The sequence below is a fragment of the Motacilla alba genome, chromosome 9 (assembly GCF_015832195.1).
Source record: "Motacilla alba alba isolate MOTALB_02 chromosome 9, Motacilla_alba_V1.0_pri, whole genome shotgun sequence".
NCBI classification, from domain to species: domain Eukaryota; kingdom Metazoa; phylum Chordata; class Aves; order Passeriformes; family Motacillidae; genus Motacilla; species Motacilla alba.
The window spans coordinates 25,015,809-25,035,004 of NC_052024.1; the positions used below are offsets into that span (position 1 = coordinate 25,015,809).

The window sequence follows — 19,196 nt, forward strand, 5'->3', positions numbered from 1 at the left end:
TGAAAGGAAAATGAGTCTTGCAGGCACCTTGCTGTGGCCTCGGGTCCCTGCAGCGCTCTGCCCCCAGGTGCTGTGTGCTCGGCTCAGGCCCCGGTGCTGCTGATCCAAAAGCTGCTTGAACAAACAGGTGAAGCTCCAGCTGTTTCCATGAGTGCGCCTGCACACCTGGGGTGCTGCCCAGAGACCTCGGGGGGCTGCTGGGGTCACCTCACCAGCCAAAGGACAGGCTGCCCAGAGCCTGAGGCTCCTCCTGGGCTCCAGGAAGACTATTTTTAGCTTACCTATTTTTGGAAAGTGAAAACCAAATTGAAACCAAGCAGGAGTCAGCTGAATTAGTATCTTCTTTACTGTCAACACGAGCGGTTAAACTCTGAAATGCCAGCGTGGCACGGCCAGGACACCTCTGCTGGTGGCAGCTCCTTCCAGGTGCCCAGGGCAGCCAGGCAGCCGCCCCTCGCACGGCACCACGCTCAGTGCACGGCCCCTGTGTGGGCAGCCTTGCTCTTCTGGAGACGTGCTCCCATAAATCTTTATCAAAACAAGGCAGAGCAGCAGCTGCCGGGGCACGGGGCCCTGCAGAGAGCTGGGGCAAGCAGCAGAGGCAGCTCACCCCAGAGCAGCACCGCCTGGGCAGCGGCAGGGCAAGAGGTGATGGGAACAAAGGCAGACCTGGGAAATTCCCTCTAAATGCCAGGGAAAACACGGTGGGACATTCAACGCATTCCAAGCTGCAGAGGACCTGAGGTTTGGTAGGGTTTGGAATGAATAAGGAGTAGATCCACGTGTTTTCTCGTGGGCGTGGAGCTGGTTGTGAATTCCCTCCAAAGACAGGCTCCTGCAGCTCACGCCTGGAGGGGACACTGAACACAGCCCAGCGTCCTGGGCCTGTGTGTGCCTGGGAAAGTGGCTGCAGGGCCGGGAGAGCCAGGGGCAGCCCCCAGCCCCTCGCCCTGCCCTCACCCCTCTTCCCAGGAACAGTTATTTTTAGGTCACTTACCGCCACTAAAACATACTTGGACTGTTTTCAGGCTGACTCACAGCTGAATTCCTGTTCTGGAGGCATTTTCAGTCCACACCCAAAATAAGGAAAGACAAAACAAAATGAAACCAAAAAAAACCCCTGTCTGAATCAGAACCGAAGCCTGTGCCCAGCTGTGCTGATGCCAGTGCCTGCAGCCCAAGCATGGCTCTGCCTGGGGGAACCTCCCCATCACTGCACCCACCTCAGCCCTGCTTAGCCCAGCTCAGCTGAACCAGCTCCTAAGCCCTCTGTGGAGCTTCATTAATTGAAATTGCTCCAGGTACGACTCGGGGGCAGAAGAATTAAGCAGAGAGGAACACGCAGGTGAAGCTTGAACGTAGTGGTTTCTATTCTCTTTTTTATCACAACTTCAATTGCAAAACCAGCAGCATCACAGTTAATTGTGTAATGACCAGACGTTTCACTCATTAGTTTAGGGAAATGGAAGTCATGGAGACTTTAGAGGTTGCCACTAATTCAAAGGTACAGAGCAGGGCTGTCTCAGAAGGGGGAAGGAGCAGAGCCCAGCAGCTCTTTGAGTCCCTCCGAGGTGCTGGGGCTGTGTCTGGAGCTGTCTGGGCTGCCTGAGCCTGCCGGGAGCAGAGCAGGCCACCCGTGACCAGGCAGGTGCTGTGAGCTGCACCAGCGTGAGGGAACGCGGGCAGCTCTGCTCAGCACTGGGGGCCCACAGGCACCAGCTCTGCCTTTGCTCCTCTCTGGTGTGGATCTGGGGTATGCACTGGCAGGAAGAGCACAGTTTGGGTTAGGGTTAGGGTTAGGGTTAGGGTGCCAGTGGGCACTCAGGCAGGAGCCCTTGGTGACTCAGTCACTCAGAAGGAGCAAGTGACCCTGCTCACCTCAGTGGGCACAGCAAAACAAATAATTGAGTGTATTAATCCATAAAAACTGTCACTACACGCTGTTTGCAAGGAGGAATCAGCTCCTGGCCATCCACACAGGGCATGGGATGCCACATGCTGTACAGGCACCTCTCTGGAGAGGGCAGTGGCACCCAGGGTGCCCGTGGCTCCAGCCCTGCCTCGGGGCTTGGACTGGACCCGTTGAGCAGGACAGTGGAGAAGGACCCAGGCAAGGCCAGGGCAGGGGCACCTGGATGCTGTTGGGCTGGCAGTGCCTCCTCTTCCAGCAAACCCAGCCTCGGGGAGGAAACCCAAATTGACCAAGCACCTGGAGCTTCTGCGTGGCTGTTTCTGTGCTAAAAAACCCAAAGTAAGCAAGTTTCTTCTGCATTTCTGCAAAGAGCACAGGGTCACCTCCCCGGCAGGCACAGAAGTGCTGCTGCTGTGTGGGGCTGGGGAGCAGCCCCTGCTTTGATGCCACTGTGACAGGGCACAGGGCCGTGTGACACGGACCAGAGCCGATGCTGAGGTTTCACGGCTACTCCAGAGATCAGCAAATAGAGTCAAACAGCACAGAGCAGACTCTTCCTGGTTTTCAAAGCAGTTTATTCTCCAGGGGCTGGAGCCACCAGCACAGCAAAGCACGTTGCAGGTGGCTGACACGTCAAGAGCAGAACGCAGGCTGAGCTGGTGAGACCTGACCCGTTCCCTGTGCTGGGGAGCAGGGATTCCCTGGGGCTGGGCCCTCGGAGCCTGCAGGAGGGCGGGCAGGGCAGGGGCTGCCCACACCCAGCAGCCCTGGGCTGGCCTGAGCTCACAGCAGCTCGTTGCCCCATCGATCTTCCCCCTGCCTGTTTGAAGCCGGGCCAGTCCTTTGGAGAGTAACTTGTGATCGATCCTGCAGGGATCAGGCAGGGACTGGCTGCTCATTAGCTCCTGGCTCATTAGTAGAACTGCTAATGAAGTTTGAACTCTGAGGTCTAAATTCTGCATGAGGCTATAGATTCCACGGGCACTTACAGACAGTTATAATTAAGGTGGGTAGCTCCGTACCCTGGTGAGTGGCTGTGTGAGGGCCCATGTGAGCGTGCCTGGCTGTCCTGGGGACCATGAAGGCACATTTTGTCCCAGCCCGGGCCCACGTTGTGGCTCACAAAGCAGCTGTCTGAGGGCAGCGTGTTTTCCCTCAGAGAGCTGGCTGGATGGCCTTTGGATGACATACTAATGGGCTGTGGGGTATCCCACTGCTGTCCCGCTGGGAGCGAGCAGAGCCTCCCTCCCGGTTTGCTGGAGGCAGCTCAGCAGGAGTCTCCTGCACAATAAGGTAACAGGTGCGTTTAGAGGAACACAATCAGCTATCCTATTGCATAAATAAAGTTATCTAAACAAATGGCACATTGCTGAATGCCCTCCCTAAGAGAGTTTCCTCCCAGACCTCTCCCACTGCAAGGGGTCTGCTTACTCATTCACTTCCCAGTGGCTGTCAGCCTGCCCAGGAGCTGTCTTGTTTTGGCCATCAGCATCTCTCTGAAGTGGTCGCCCATCAGGAAGTAGAAAACGGGATTGATGGCACTGTTTAGAAAGGCAAAGGGTCTCGTGATGATGTAAATGGTGCTGATGACTCCCTGTGTGCACTCGGAGACGTTCAAGGCCGGTATGCGGGACGCGATCCGGACGTTGCGCATGACGTGGTAGGGAGTGAAGAGCAGGGAGAAGATCACCACGGTGAGGATCACCAGGGCCAGGGGCTTCTCCAGGGTCAGGGCGGAGCGGATCTGCTCGCTCCTGCTTTGGAGGAAACGAACCATCTTCACGTAGAAGCAGCACATGGTCGAGAGAGGGATGAGGAAACCGAAGACGGTCAGGAACATGCTGTAGGCGAGGTTTGGCGCGGGGTCTCCAGAGCTGGCGTAATCGAGACACTTGTAGTTGTTGGCAGCTGTGAGAGGCTCCAGGAAATACAGCAGCGGCAGCAGCTCCAGGATCACCCCGATCCATATGGCAACGGACACCACAACAGCCGTTCTCCTCTTCTGCAGGATGTGGTCCCTGAAGGGGTGTTTCATCAGCATGTACCGGTCAGCGCTGATAACGGTGAGGAAGAGGATGCTGCTGTACAGGTTGGCGTGCAGCAGGAATCTGTTGCTGTGGCACAGGATGCTCTCCTTTGCCCACTGATCTTTGGAGTAGCTGTTCACCAGGATCGGCAGAGTGCACAGAAAGAGCAAGTCTGATATGGATAAATTGAACAGGTAGATGTTGCCGCTTTTCCATTTCTTCAGGCAGAAAATATAGCCAAACACCACAATGGTGTTTGCAATGGCACCTATAATGAACTCAAGGCTGTACATGGTGGAAAGATAATACTTTTCCAGTACTCTGTTCGTCAGAAAATAGTCATTGGTCTCGTTCACAGCCTGGAAAATCAAAAAATAAAATAAACACCAAACCCAAGTGAAAGATCATTGCACACTTATTGTTATATCACTGCTGTAATTGGTGAATGCAGCCTGCGATTCCCCTCCAACCTGCAGGGTAAGTAGATGTGTGACCTCAAATGTCTCTCACACACAGGACTGGTACTCACAGACACTGACCAGAGTTACAGAAGAGGATGGAAACTCGCCTGAGCAAAGACCCGTGGGAGGAACTCGAAGTGGGAGCATCACCCGAATGAAGGCGTCAGTCACAGCGTTCGACCATAGCCAGGGCAGTGCCAGGGGCCAGGAAAGTGAAACCAGCCCGTGGGTGCCCTGTCAGAGCCTCGGGGAGTCATCTGCCCCTGTTACCCAAGGCCGGTCCCGTGGGTCCTCCCTCGTCACCCAGGCAGAGGTTTGCTGAGGAGGCTGGTGAGGGAGGAACGCAGCAGCGCTGCTCAGAGCTGGCTGGGGAGCCAGGAGAGATGTGTCTGTTAAATCAACCCAGCCCTTAATCGAGCACTTCGTGTGCTGTGCTGCAAACTGAGTACCAGAATTGCACGGAGGATGGAGCACATCTCCTGTGCGTTCTGCCAAAGCTTCCTTCAAACTGCACCACACATGAGCTGCTTTCTATCTAAAGGCTGGTTAAAAAACATCTACAGGGAAGGAAACAGAGCAGGATCTCTAGTGTTTACTCCTTTCCCTCCTCAGCAAAGCCACCTGTCCCTGCCACAGCACAGACAGCTTTTGGTGAGAGCCTTGGAGAAAGGACAAATTGTCAGCAGACAGTTGGGAAGCAGGGAAAACCAAATGCCAGAAACTGGGATATAGATCAAAACTGAACTCAAGTTAAGGATAAGCATTTCCAAAGGTATTTTGGTGTCAAAAGACCTGTTCACAGGTCTGTGTCCTCAAAGCAGAGATCAGCTGTATTTCATTTCAAAGAGAGATCATGAGGCAGAGCAAAAACTCCATGAAGCTATTTCCATCAAGTGTCTACACTTACCCTGTGCTCCCCAGGAGACAGAAATGCTAGAGAGAGCGCTTGCTCTGCTCAGAACTCACCTGGTGCCCCTGCTGAGCCCTGCCTGCTCGGTTCTTGAGGAGAAACACCTCAGTGAGGTTCTAAATCTAGACAGCACATCACGGACATCAGCGATTTAAAGAGCGATTACAATTGAAAGTTCGGCACGGACAGAGGCATTAATTTAGCAAGTGGTTCGGAAAAGGCTGCTGGATGAGTTTAAGGTGAGCAGGTGAAGCAGTCAGAAGGGGTGGCCCAGCAGAGGGGCTCTTACCATGGCCGGAGCTGCCGCGCCGCGGGTCCGGCGGGGCTGCGCGCTGCGGGCAGCCCGCTGATTCAATCATTAACGAGCGGGGCGAAGGCGGGATCTGTTCGGCCGGGCTGCCGAGACGAGAGCAACACTTCCCCTTCACCGAACCCTCGGGGAAAGCAGCCGGGCCGCCGGGAGGAGAGGGCACCCCCCCCGCTCCCGTCCCACGCCCCCGCAGCCAGGGGATGCAGGAGGGCGCAGCCCGGGGGAAGAGGAGCCCTAACCCTTCCCACAGCAGCGCATCGCCACTCCACAGCGCGCTGCTTCACCCAGCATTGCCATGTGAATTATTGGCGAAGATAAAAGTACAGTAATGCTGCTGATGCAAACCCCACAGTGACCAATTCCACCCCACGCTTCCACCAGCCCAGGCTGCTTCAAGCGCCATTCAACCTGGCCCTGAGCATCCTCAGGTACGGGGCAGCCACAGCTTCTCCACCTTTCCCTCCCCTTTACTGTGATGTACTTCACAGTTAGCAAATATTAACCCAATTAATAGATATAAAAAGCTATTTTAGCTTTTCTCTGTGGACGAGGCCAATAAATCAGCTCATATTTAGGCATTGCAGAAGCTGATTTAAAATTTCCCCCATGGCTAATAACCAACACTAGCTTCTCATTTACCAGCTTTTAAATATCTTGTTCATTCAGGCAATGGCTGTTGCACTGAAGGATAAAATGGGGCTGAACAAATGGAGCATTTCTTCCTTCCTGCTGCAGTAACTCCTCAGAAAACTGGCGAGGGAGCAAGAAATGCTCCTTCATGTCATTTCAGTAGGTTCAGATCGGTCCCTGCTTTACAGCTCTGTGACCATTGCTTCAGCTGGTTGTACTTCTAAGCAGTTTTCTAACCCCTGGTTGTTTTGAGGCTGTCCCCGTCACACACGCTGGCAATGCCACTGCCTTTCAGCAGCCCTGTCCATAAGGAGCTGCCGAGCTGGGGTGCCAGCAGCAGGCTCTGTGATGGCTGGCACTCCAGGCCTGCTGCCACGGCAGCTCCTGGTGCTCCTGGCACGGCAGCCCAGGCTGGAGTCCTGCTGGCCTCTGCTGGGCTCCAGCCCAGGGCAGCAGAGGAGCCAGGGGGAACCCGAGAGCTCGGGGGGTGAGGTGGTGCCAGCGCTGGGGCCCCCCGAGCCCTTCCCAGGAGCAGGGCCTGGCTGAGCACAGCGGGAGCAATCAACCCACACTGCCAAAAACCACCAGGAACCCGAGAGCACTGTCCAGTCCTGGGGCTTGGGGTTTTGGTGGTGGTTTGCTGGGGATTTTTTTTTGTTTTTTAATCAGTGTAGTACTGCAAGAAAAAGTTAAGGATTCTTAACAAATGGGTGATGGGGAAGCCCGGATTGGTGGGGATACTTCGAGGATGCTTCATTTCCTCCTTGACTCACCTGCAAGAGGAACCCCCCCCTCTTCATAGAGCTCCCACTGCACCCTGTGGCAGGAGAGTGTGTGATCAGCCTCCCTGTGCTTGGGCATCCCTGCAGGGGTTGATCTCTGCACCCAGAGCAGGGTTGTGAGCCCCACCACGGCGAGGCTGAGCTTTGTCCTTGACTGTCAACCATCAAATCCCATCCTCCCTCCAAGGGAAAGCTTTTGGAGAGGTACCAGTGCCTTCCCTTGTGGCGGTGTGTCTTGTTTTCTGGTGTGGATAAACGGGTTGCTTACTGCAGCTCCAGCCTCTCCTGCCAGCAACATCAATAGTGCAGCTTTCACCGTCTCATTTCGTGCCTCACCAGGCATTTCCAATCCCAAAAGTCTATTTTAGGAACCTAAACAAAAACATGCAGCCCAATCGATCATGAGTCCATATTTAGGTGCTGGTGCTTAAAAGCCATTTACTTCTGGTTCCAAGAGCATCCTATAAAAACACACCAGGGAAGGTTGGCAATTTTTGTCTGGCATTGTTTCTTAAAACATTAATTTTTCTTCTGCCTTACCGGCAGGCATTCAGTGCCCCTGGCACAGCTGGTGCCTGAGCCACGGCGGAGGAAGCACAGTATTGGTGGCAGTGTGGACGGGGAGGGTGGCCCAGGTTTGCTCCAGCTGGGCTGGCACAGGCACCTCCGGCAGCCCCAAAGGGAGGCAAAGCCAGCTGAGGCCAGCACTTCATCCCAGTGCTGCCCTATCAGCAACATCCCAGGGCTGTGGGGCAGGAGGACGACCAAAGCCACTCTGGCTCACAGCAGGGCAGCCTGCTGAGGGGTGAGATGTGGGCACGTCCCCTCCAAATCAAAAGCACAGCCATCCTCCCCGAGCAGTCTCTTAAGCAAGGTTGTCTTCCTGGAAACCCCAGCTGGGCTCGTTCCATTAGCATTTACAACCCAGGAATGCCCATCCCAGGGAGCGTTCTTGCGGACGTGACCCTAAAACTGTACAGAAAATCAGACCGAAGGCGTTACTGAGCAAAACCCCACAGCCCAGCGTCCTCAGGAGCACTTGGAGGCTGCTAATGAATCCCAAATGTGGGAGGAATAAAACTGCAGTGGAGCTGCCTCTGGCAGCAGACAGAGCCCAGTCTGTGGGGAGCGCTGGGCTGCAGGGGGACCCCAGGAATAACTCCCACACACTCTGGGACTGAGCACACCAGCACAGCTGGGCGTCCAGAGGGCCTGCAAAGGTGCAAGGAGAGACCTACCCGAGCACTGCTGCCTCCCTCCTGGACAGCCCCGGCCCAGCAGCACCCCACCCACAGCAGGAGTGGGGCAGCACCGGGGCTGGGGCTGTCTGCAGCAGCCACCCTTTGGCTGCAGCACACCCGCCACTGCTTCCTGATGGATGGGACACCCGAGTGACAAAACACTGCACTGGAATCAAAAACAATTTAATGTTTATATTCAACTGAATGAAGATGGAGAACAGCAATCATCCCGTACACATTCCCTCTGAACAGGCCAGAGACACTCCGGAGAAACAGCCCAGAATTATTGAAGATTCAGTACCGTTTATGCAAAAGAAAAGCAGGATACATGAAGTACCTGCCCAGTGGTTGATTTACTTAAACCAACAGCCAACCCTTGTATTCATGCTTCAGTCAAAAGTTTTAGGGTTTATATTTAACACACGAAACATTTACACAGAGGTTATTTGCTCCACACAGCCAGCTAAACTATGTTTCTTTTCCAAGCCTGTAAAGCTACTAAGCTAATTCTACTTTTAAGAAATCATATGTGAAATCTGATAAAAAATTTCAAGGACAATTAGAACACCTAGTACATGACTTAAGAGACAAGTAGGGCACAGACCATGCAGCAGTGTTATCGTAAGTCTGGGACCTTCACAGCTTCCTTTTTCCAGTGAATATCCAGGGCTGGTTTGATTCCCTATTTCCTGCTAGTGCAAGGATTAAAGAAAGGAAGTAGGAGTAAGATACGTGCTTAAAAAAAACCAAACAAAACCACAACAAAAAACCCCCAAATAAACAAAACCCCCAAAGCAAACAAACAAGCAAAGCCCAAAGCACTTGCACAATTTTTTGGCCATCCCACTGGGTTTCCAGGTGCTTCCCTCAAGCTGTGCAGGGCAGGAACAGCAGCCCCAGCCCAGCCTGCGATGGGCAGGTCCCTGCAGCTGCCCCAAGCCTCTTGCAGCCTCCTGGTGCTTCCCTTCACCCCATCAGCCCTGGCAGCAGCGGGGCCCTGCTGCCACGTCCCACGGAGCCAGAGGGGACGGGAAGAAAGCAGCCACGGAGCACGTCCCTGTGCCCACAGCCACCCGGCCCTTGGGCACGCACCCCGGACTGGAGATGCGGCAGGAAGAACGGAGCAGCAGCAGAGACAAGACGCCAGATCCCGGAGGCTGCAGGGCCAGAGAAGGAGCCGCGGGGCAGTCCTAGCAGTCTGGGGGTTTGAGGTTCAGATGACAGCACTGGAGGAAGGCGTGGGTTAGCATCAGACCGATTTCCTGCCAGACAAGATGGGAAACGCTGCAGCCCCAGCACGGCGCAATTGCAAAGGGGACGGCAATCGTGGCCAAAACCCAGCAGGGCTCCAGTCACACCGGGCGCGCGTGCGGGGCCGGTTTTCCGCTCACAGGTTCTCCCTCAGCCAGTCCAAGCAGGCGTTGAAGAGCCGGTGGCCCACGGCCAGCTCCAGCGGCCAGGCCAGGAAGGTCACGGCGCCGTGGAAGGCGTCCTTGGCGTGGTGGTGGGTGACGGGCACGCCGGCGGCGCGCAGCCGGCCCGCGTACATGGCGCCGTCGTCGCGCAGCACGTCGTGCTCGCAGGTCAGCACGAAGGCCGGGGGCAGCCCGCGCAGCCGGGCCTCGCCGGCCAGCAGCGGCGCCGCGCGCGGGTCCAGCAGCCCGGGGTAGCGCCGGGCCAGCGCCGCGCCGCCCGCGGCCGGGGCCTCGTAGGCGTGAGCCCCCCGCATGCCGGCGGGCAGCCAGCGGCTCCAGTTGACACGTGGCAGCAGGTGGCCGGCCTCGGGCGGCACGTGGCGGTTGGAGGCCATGGCCTCCCGCAGCGCGGGGTCCGAGCTGAGGTACTCGCTCCAGAAGCGCACCATCAGCGACCGCGGCAGCAGCGGCTTGTGCGCGTTGTCGCGGTAGGACGGCAGGTCCAGGTCCAGCGCCTGCAGAGCCGGGTAGATCAGGACTTGAGCTCTCAGCTTGGTTTTGACGTCAGGGTCCTCCGAGAGCTGTGGAAAAAACAGAATGCGTCGCAAAGGATCTGTAAAGGGGCCGGTTCTCCCGCACTGACCGATCATCCGAGGGAAAGAATGGAGACACGCACTTTGCGACATGAGCAGAATAAGATTATCCATAAAGCCAGGATGAAGAAATTCTGAATGTGTAGGCAGGTTATCTAAAATAGCACACTGTAATAAAAATTCTCAAACATCGAATATAATTTCATTTTATTTCTTATATTGAAGGATAATGATTTTTGGGAAATATTGTTTCTGAAATTTTGATGCTTTTTGACAGAAGATTTTCTATAGCTACTGAAAATTACTATTCTTACATCACAAAACTTTCAGGGTGTCCTTATCATTTCACACAATTTAGAGCATGTTCATCTGTTTGGTTTTTAACCCTGAGACGTTACAACTCAAGCCAATTGCAATTCTGTGCATTTCAGAGATGTAACAAATAAAATATGATTGATTGAACATTGACATTTCTTATTTGTTAACCTTTCCCTCTCTAAACTAATAAATTTTCCATTTTCTCCCTCATCCTCTGCCTTCAGCATCCACAGCATTCACCACCATCCCCAGGGTTTCATCACGGCCCAAACAGCTTCTCCAGACAGCAACAACATCGAGCTGACTTTATTTGATGAAGCTGAAGTGCAAAAGGCACCAAACTGTATGCTCAGACACCGCATCATTTAATGAGGGTTTTTTTTGTTTGCTTGTTTTCCCTGCTATTTGCATCTTTATGAGTCACGTAGTTAAAATTCCCTTTGCAAACACCATACCTACCCCAGACAACACGAGCTTGAGGTTAGGGTGACGTAAGGCCTGACTAGAGGGCAGGGAGCCTTTTAGGGGACAGATGTCTGGATGGCACCAGAGCTCCTCTGATGCCACTGAGGGGCTCAGGCACAGCTGCTTGCCTGGTCCCCAGAGCCCTGCGAGGATCCCACAGGCTGTGACATCCTGACAGACCACGAGAGCAGCGTGTGCTGCGAGCTGGGCTTTTCTCAGTGGCCGTGAAACTGCAGAACCAGTGATTTTGAGCTGCAAGCCGTTTGCAGCGTACCTGCTGTGCCACGGCCGCAGCCAGGTTGCCCCCGGCGCTGTCCCCGGCCACGCAGACCCGCGCGGGGTCCACCCCGTACTGGGACAGGACCTGGCTCTGCAGGAAGAACTTGGTCACCGAGTACACGTCTTCAAACTGGGCAGGGAAATGGTGCGGAGGGGCCAGCCTGTAGCTGGTGGAGGCAAGAGAAGTGTGTTAGTAGCTGCTGTTAGTAGGAGAAGGGCCTGCTCGCATCTCCCCGTCGGGGGGTGTTTGTTTCCATGCCCAGAGAAGCGGGAACTGTGTGTCCCAGAGCATCCACTTTATTACCCACCCCTCCCCAAAAAGCCAAAATAGCCACCATCCACAATTCTCCACCGTCACCCTGGCAGCCTCTGCTCACAAATGTGTGTAAGTCAGCAGGAAAGCACGCGACCAAACACAGAAACATTGAAAAATCAGATTAATTGAAACAGATCAATTTACTCCAAACCCTCATCCCTTCTGGAGGATTATCTCTTACTTGACTGACACCACGACAGCATCCAGCTCGTTTGAAGTCCGCCGTGACATGAGATCATAGCCGTGCATGCCTGGAAGGAAAGCCCAGTGCATGAGAATGGACACTCACACCTGCCCGTTCTCTTGGCAGCACTTTCGGCTGCCTTTCCCAAACCCACCCCTGCTTTCAGCTGGCGAGACCCCGGTCCCCTGCCCCTCCCTGGGGCAAGTCCCACAAAACAAAAGGCAGCGCTTGCCAGGGCAGCGAGGTCTTTGGCACAAACCCAGGGCCAAAGGTCATCACTCGCTGACGCTGCAGAGCTCACCTGCGTCTCCCAGGCACCACCCGCCGCCGTGGAAGTAGAGCACGGCCCTCCTGAGCCCGCCGGGCGCCCTCCGGGGCAGGAACAGGCGGACGGGGACGCCGCTGAGCTCCGTGTCTGTCACAGTGACGTTTTCATCGGATGTGGGAGCGACCAGCTCGACAGCCGTGAACAGCCTCAAGCCCTCCATGTAGTGCATCAGCCCCAGCAGCTCAGCCGCCTCCGACTGCAGCACAGGACAGGGGAAACTGTTTCCAGGGCAGCCTATTTACTCTCAGATTACATTCCCGAGCAGCCCTTTGATGCTCCGTGCACACGTGTGAAGCTGCTGTGGAAGTGGCACTCTCAGGCCAGGGCAGAGTGCCTCCACCTGAGCTGTGGCACACGCTCACACTGCCACCAGCTGCCCAGAGCCAGCGCCCAGCCAGAGCCAGGCTGCTGCTCCGTGCCCGCGCTCAGCCTCGGCCTCCGCGGGGGTCACCTCTGCAGCCAGTGTCCAGCTCAGTGACCCACAGCATCAGCACGGGCACTGTCCCCCGAGAGCCACCCACGGCTCCTGCGCTGCTGCTGGCACCAGCGTGGGGACAGCCCAGGGGGCACACTGCAGAGGGCATGCTGCACAGAGCCACCCAGAGCCACCCAGAGCCACCAGCGTGGGGACAGCCCAGGGGGCACACTGCAGAGGGCATGCTGCACAGAGCCACCCAGAGCCACCCAGAGCCACCCACGGCTCCTGTGCTGCTGCTGCACCAGCGTGGGGACAGCCCAGGGAGCACACTGCAGAGAGCCACCCAGAGCCACCCACGGCTCCTGTGCTGCTGCTGGCACCAGCGTGGGGACAGCCCAGGGAGCACAGTGCAGAGGGCATGCTGCACAGAGCCACCCAGAGCCACCCAGAGCCACCAGCGTGGGGACAGCCCAGGGGGCACACTGCAGAGGGCATGCTGCACAGAGCCACCCAGAGCCACCCAGAGCCACCCAGAGCCACCCACGGCTCCTGCACTGCTGCTGGCACCAGCGTGGGGACAGCCCAGGGGGCACGCTGCACAGAGCCACCCAGAGCCACCCAGAGCCACCCGCGGCTCCTGTGCTGCTGCTGCACCAGCGTGGGGACAGCCCAGGGAGCACAGTGCAGAGGGCATGCTGCACAGAGCCACCCAGAGCCGCCCAGAGCCGCCCACGACTCCTGCACTGCTGCTGGCACCAGCGTGGGGACAGCCCAGGGAGCACAGTGCAGAGAGCACACTGCAGAGAGCCACCCAGAGCCACCCACGGCTCCTGCACTGCTGCCAGCACCAGCACCCCGGCTCCTCCACCAGCACCCCAGCAATGGGATGTGACCCTCTTCCCACCCCAGCCTCACCACACCACAATTGAAACAATATAAAACAAAGCCAAGCTCTTACATGTCATCTGAAGGGGAAAACGGGTGAAATTCAGAGCAGGTTTGAGTTTTAAAAGGGGGAAAATAGCCGAGCCTGGTGCAGAACCTGTTTGGAGTTTGGCTTCCCAGACAAGCTTTATTGTCCCCAGGAAGCATGCGAAACCCCCACACTGACTGGGCATCTGCTGATAGGAGCAACCTCTAGCCTTCTGACTGTGATGGGGGAAGTCATACAGTCTGACCCTGCTTGGTGGGTTTTTTTTCCCTTCAAACTGTATTTAAATCAACTGTTTAATCATCATCTACAGATAACCAGGTTTTGGGCAACCTGGTCCAGGGGAAGGTGTCCCTGACCTTGGCAGGAGGGTGGAATGAGATGAAATTTAAGATCTTTCCCAACCCAAACCAGTCTGGGATTCTGGGATTTCATGACATCACCTTTTTCAGGAGCTAGAATAGCACACAGCTCAGCCCTTGCTGGCAGTCTTTGACAGGGATTGTCACCACATTTTTGAGTCACCTCTCTCTGAAGGCTTGGAGCGGGTGATGCCAGGAGGAGCCCTGCCAATCCCAGTGTGCTGGAATCGGGATGAGATGAGTGGGCAGGCCCTGGCACACTGCAAAGGGAAGCACAGGTCCTTGCCATCAGCTCCGTGAAAACAAACAAACACACATGCCAGAACTGCCGTTTTAGCCACCACACTGACACAGTTTACATAAACATTTCTCAGTTGTCTCTTTCCCCCCGAGGATTAACATCTTGAAAAAACAAATCTCTCAGTCGAAGTGAGTCCTGCTGTGACTCCAATGAGCTCGTGAAAGCCCACAGTGGGAGGAATTCCCTGAGCCCCAGCACTGAGGGTTCCCAGTGCTCCCAGAGCTGTTTTCCACAAGTGGACAATTTACATTGTGGAAAACCACTGGGCTGCTGCCTGCGGTTTCCAGGCCTATCAATGGAAGGAAATGGTGCCCTCATCTGAAAATCCTCATTGTCCCAGTGTGAGATTCCTGGGCGTTATGGAATTACAGGAAAGCCAGCACTCCAGGGGCTGGGATCCCTGTGCTTTGGGAAGCATTTTGCCCAGTCCCTCCAGCAAGCACAGACCCAAAGCCTGTGCAGGGGGAACGGAGCCTGGCTGTGCCTGGCCAGGGGCAGTGCCCAGAGGGCTTCCAGCAGGTCAGGGCTCCAGAGGGGCAGCAGCTGGGAGGAGGCACGCTCGGGGGATGCTCCCCATCACCCTGACAGGGCAGCTCCTGAGCAGGGCCTGAGCCAGGCTCTCTGCTTCCACAGAGCTCGGCTGAGGAGCGGAGAGCTTTGGGGGGATGTCACACCACGACAGCAAAAACAGCCTGTTGTGCTTTGTACCTTCTTCAGGCGTTTCAGGCCAAGGGCACAGGGCACTTCCTGAAATACCTGAGGGATTTTGGGCTCAAACACCGCAGCAAGTGGCAGGTTTGCTCTCAGAGGCTGCTCCCCAGCTTGGCAGCACACGGACACAGGACATGAACATCAACAGGCAGGGGAGAATTGCAGCCTCCCTGCTGCAAAGAGGGGGCACCGAGGGCCTCTGAGCTGGGCTGCCGAGCTGGGGACCCCCAGGACCCGCCCCAACAGAGGGGATGGGGATGTGCCATGGCCTGGTGCTCTTGGCACACCCTTTGGGGAGCTCAGAGAGGGTCCCACTGCCCAGGAGTGCTCGAGGGTGGCACTTTGTCCCCTTTGCTCAAACCAACATCAGGGAGTCAGGGACACGGCACCAGGGTCCCCTCTGAAACACAGCCCTGCCCCAAGTGACCTCGAGCCACTGCCCTGTAACTGCATGGCCCTTCACGATCTACTTGGGACAGTTTAGAGCCACCTAACTCTAATGTACAGCTCAGGGAGGCTGTGGCTGTGCCCATCCCTTGGGATTACAATTCCACAGGAGATGAGAGCCCAGCTACAAAACTCCTGCCCACAGCCCCGCTGCTCCCAGCCAGGCAGGACGGCAGCACCGCGGGCACAGCTCCACCTTCCAGGGGAAACACACCTCCCTGGCACAAAGAGCACGCCCCTGCGGCCAGCAGGGCCCTGCCGGGGGACAGTGTGACCGAGCAGGCACCGGGCGTGCCTGGGCAGCCACCAGCCCGTGCCCGCCCTCCCTGCAGGCTCCCAGCAGCAGGGCACTGAGGAGGTGTGCTGCCCTGCTGCTTCCCCAACACTGCTGAGCACAGCTTCTTTCTTTCTCACCACTCTCATCTCGCACCAGCTCAGCCCCCAAATCAAAACAGGAGTCCCTGATACACACCAGAAAGCTCCTCATCCTCCCTCCGCCTGCAGGCTGGACAGCCCTGAAAAGGCAGCCCCTGCCCTGAAAAGGCAGCCCCTGCCAACAAGGGCTGTCGCACGCAGCGATGTTGTTTTGTGTGGTTTTCAGGCCTTTTTGTCAGCGGATTTCCATGAAACCACAAAAATCAATAGAACGTGAGAGCTGCTCTAGTCTTCCCTCCCGGACACGCAGCGCTGCCAGGGGAGCTGGGCACAGAGAGCCAGGAATGACTCAAGCAGCAGGGCAAGAGAAGCTTGCCTGTGCTTGTCGATCCACAGTCACATCCCTCGTCTCATCCTACCCTGAACGGCCCTTTCTCAAGGCTGCGAGATCAAGTTCTCCCTGCATTTCTTTCTATCACAGACAGTCCAGCCTTCACTTCAGCAATTTGTGTCCGTGTAGCACCATCCCCGTGTGACACACGCAGCACACCGTGCCCCTGAGCCCCACAGACCCCCTGCCCTGCCCTGCCAGCCCCCCCAGCTCACCAGGTGCCCCAGGGCCCTCAGGGCAGCCGAGACGAGCATCACCGTGCCGGGCTGGGCCAGCTCCTCGGGCAGCGGGCTGTAGATGTAGTAGCCGAGGAGGGCCGTGAGGAGGCCCAGGCAGAGCAGCCTGGCCCCCATCCTCGCAGGCTCCGCTCTGGCGCGGCTGCAGCGGCGCTCACCGCCTCCCGACAAGCCAGCGCAGGGCAAAGTTAATCCCGTGTTTTGCTTGGGTCCCGGCCAGGGGGTGATTTCTCGTCGTATCACTCGGGGCAGAGGTTACTCCACTGTGCAGCTTCCAAAACAACAGGTTTCTCCAGCAGGGAGGGCGGCCGCCGGGAGCTGCCGAGCCGGCCAGCCCCGCACCGAGCCCCAAACCTCGCACTGAGCCCCGCTGCCCGCCCCGCACTGAATCCCGCACCGAGCCCCGCACCGAGCCCCGCACCGAATCCCGCACCGAATCCCGCACCGAGCCCCAAACCTCGCACTGAGCCCCGCTGCCCGCCCCGCACTGAATCCCGCACCAAACCCCCGCTGAGCCCCGCACCGACTCCCGCACTGAATCCCGCACCGAGCCCCGCACCGACTCCCGCACCGAGCCCCCAGGCGCGGGCGGCGGGCCGAGCGGAGGTGGCCGCACGGTGACACCCGGGCGCAGACAGCCGTGCCGGGTGTCCCGGGGCAGCGAGCTGCCGCTCTGCGAGGCAGGAGCTCGAGCAGAGCCTGGGGCGCTGCGGGTTTATCTCTTCAGGCGTCGGTGATTCCTTCGGCTAAAGTTCCACCAGCAGCGAACGAGCGCAGCCCGTGGGTGGAGCACCCTTTGGAGGAGCAGAGCAGGAACGTCCCAGGAGGCTGAAAGCTGAGCTGAGAGGTTGTGCCACCTGCCCAGCCGCAGATGAAGACTGGTCCTTAGTCAGATTTTCAGACATTTAAGTTCTGAGCACCTCCAAACTGTTCAAGTATTTTAAAAGTCCATCCATCTCCTCAGTCATTCTGCAGCACAACAGCCAGTGAAAGCCCAATGTTCTTGAGCCCACCCCCACGAAACCAAGAGAGAACACAGCTCCATGGCCAGGCCAGCTGCCCTGCAGTGCCAGGTGCTGGCAGGGGACAGGTGAGCCCACTGGGGCACAGGTGAGGCTGGCCTGGCCCTGGGTCCCAGCAGGGGCACATGTACACACGGGGCACACGGCAGCAAACCCATCTCCTCTTTGGCACAGCTCAGGTCTTTTGTCAGGGGCTGAGAGGTGGAACATAGGTGAAGAAGCCAGATTTCAGGTGGCATGGGAAGATAAGGCACAGCGGAGGGATGGGGAATGCAGGACAAAGCCCTCTCCTCTCCTGCCCCATCCCTCCCAGGACAGCTCTGGCACAGACAAACAGCACGGAGGAAGATGAGGCCAGATTGGAAACACCAAAACTGGTGTTTTGTTCGTTGCACTTAAGGAAGGTTTCCCCCTCTCCTTCCATGCTGCTCTCCAGGTGGAAGCGTGGCTGTGCAGCGACAGCCGGGGCTCTGCTCCTGCCCCGAGGTCACCCTTGGCTTAGGGCAGAGCTCACAGTGCTTAACCTTGAAAGACCAACGTCTCATCTCATGCCAGAGCCACTCCCCTGCCCTCCAGTGAACCACCCCAGCAACCTCCCTGAACCCACAGCATTCCCAGATAAAGGGAAGCATAAACTGATTTACCCAAAGGAACTGTACAGCATCAGCTGCAATATGAAAATGCCCATGTGCCAGCTTTGTTAGAGCCCTTTCAGTCAAAGGCACCCACTGGGACAGCACAAGACCTCTCTCAGACAGGGGATGAGGTGCCAAATGAAACACGTGGGTGTTGAAATCCAGATCCATCCCACGCAGTGATTACCCTTCATGCCTCACCCCAACACCAGGCCCTGCCCTGCCAGGGCTCTCCAGAGCCCTCACCAGCATCCAGCTCTGCTGGTTTGCTGAGCATCACGTGCTCCCCACCTCTCACAGCTGTCTCAAGCAAACAAACATTTGGTTTAGCCTTTTCCCTCCTCATTTATTTCATTCAATAAGGTTGGATGGAGCTTGGAGCACCTGGTCTCAGGGGGGTGTCCCTGCCCATGGTATGTGGGTGGAATGAGGCAATTTTAAGCCGCCCCCCAACCCAAACCATGCTGTAGTTATAGAAGGATGAAATGTCACGTTGCTGCTTTTCCTGCACACAGTGCAGCCGTGCAGCATGCCCTGCTTCCACCCTCTGCATTTCCGTGTAGTCCAGGCCACTGATGTTTCAGGAGAGAACGAATGCAAGGCTAAGCAGGCTAAAGGCAGGGTTGAAACTGCAATGGCAAGAGCAGCAGCCAGCGTGTCACCCTGCTCAGGGCCAGCACTGCCTGCCTCCCTGTGCTCCATGAGAGGAGAATCAGGGCTGGGATTGCCTGGATGTGCTGAGCCGTGCAGAGAGTGGCAGGGACTCGCTCAGGCGCTGACCTGCCACCTCAACCTGCCAGCCCAGCAAAAGGTAAGGGTTGCAACATCAGACCGGGTTTTCAAACTGTGGTTTGGAGAGGAGAAATGGGTGAGTTTATAACCTTACACCTTGTTTGTAACAGCAATCCACACATCCGTTTGTGACAGCAATCCCTGCTCACCCCCTTGCACCCCTCTGCACTCAGAGCAGCACAAGCCCTTGCTTCGTCTGGCAGCCACAGAATCCTTCGGGCTGGGAAATCCCTCCAAGACCATCGAGTCCAGCCATGCCCCCAGCACCGCCCAGGCCCCCGGCAGCCCATGTCCCCAGGTGCCACATGCGCACGGCTCCTCAGGGCTGGGGACTCGCCGCAGCGACGGGCTCGCATCCGAAGGCGGCGTGTCGGGAAGGGAAGGCAGAAGCCACCGGGAGGCAG

General features: G+C 56.9%; 2 protein-coding genes across 2 annotated transcripts; both read right to left on the bottom strand.

Annotated features, from left to right (window-relative positions):
- Positions 1–2,477: 2,477 nt before the first annotated feature.
- Positions 2,478–5,844, bottom strand: SUCNR1 (succinate receptor 1). Its single transcript, XM_038145923.1, has 2 exons — positions 5,600–5,844; positions 2,478–4,298 (listed from the first exon to the last, which is right to left on the bottom strand). Exons 1-2 carry the CDS (start codon positions 5,600–5,602, stop codon positions 3,348–3,350), a joined length of 954 nt encoding a protein of 317 aa, XP_038001851.1. The 5' UTR covers positions 5,603–5,844; the 3' UTR covers positions 2,478–3,347.
- Positions 5,845–8,437: 2,593 nt separating this feature from the next.
- Positions 8,438–16,756, bottom strand: AADAC (arylacetamide deacetylase). The gene is made up of 5 exons (XM_038146430.1): positions 16,323–16,756; positions 12,145–12,367; positions 11,841–11,910; positions 11,339–11,510; positions 8,438–10,269 (listed from the first exon to the last, which is right to left on the bottom strand). The coding sequence occupies exons 1-5, from the start codon at positions 16,458–16,460 to the stop codon at positions 9,661–9,663; spliced, it is 1,212 nt and encodes a 403-aa protein (XP_038002358.1). The 5' UTR covers positions 16,461–16,756; the 3' UTR covers positions 8,438–9,660.
- Positions 16,757–19,196: the final 2,440 nt, after the last annotated feature.

Excerpts from the sequence above, each read along its gene's own strand:
- AADAC (XM_038146430.1), bottom strand. The coding sequence starts at position 16,460 with ATGGGGGCCAGGCTGCTCTGCCTGGGCCTCCTCACGGCCCTCCTCGGC. Across the intron at positions 11,511-11,840 it reads GCTGTCGTGGTGTCAGTCAA|CTACAGGCTGGCCCCTCCGC; the intron begins GTAAGAGATAAT and ends TGCCTCCACCAG. Across the intron at positions 10,270-11,338 it reads CTGCGGCCGTGGCACAGCAG|CTCTCGGAGGACCCTGACGT; the intron begins GTACGCTGCAAA and ends TTTTTTCCACAG.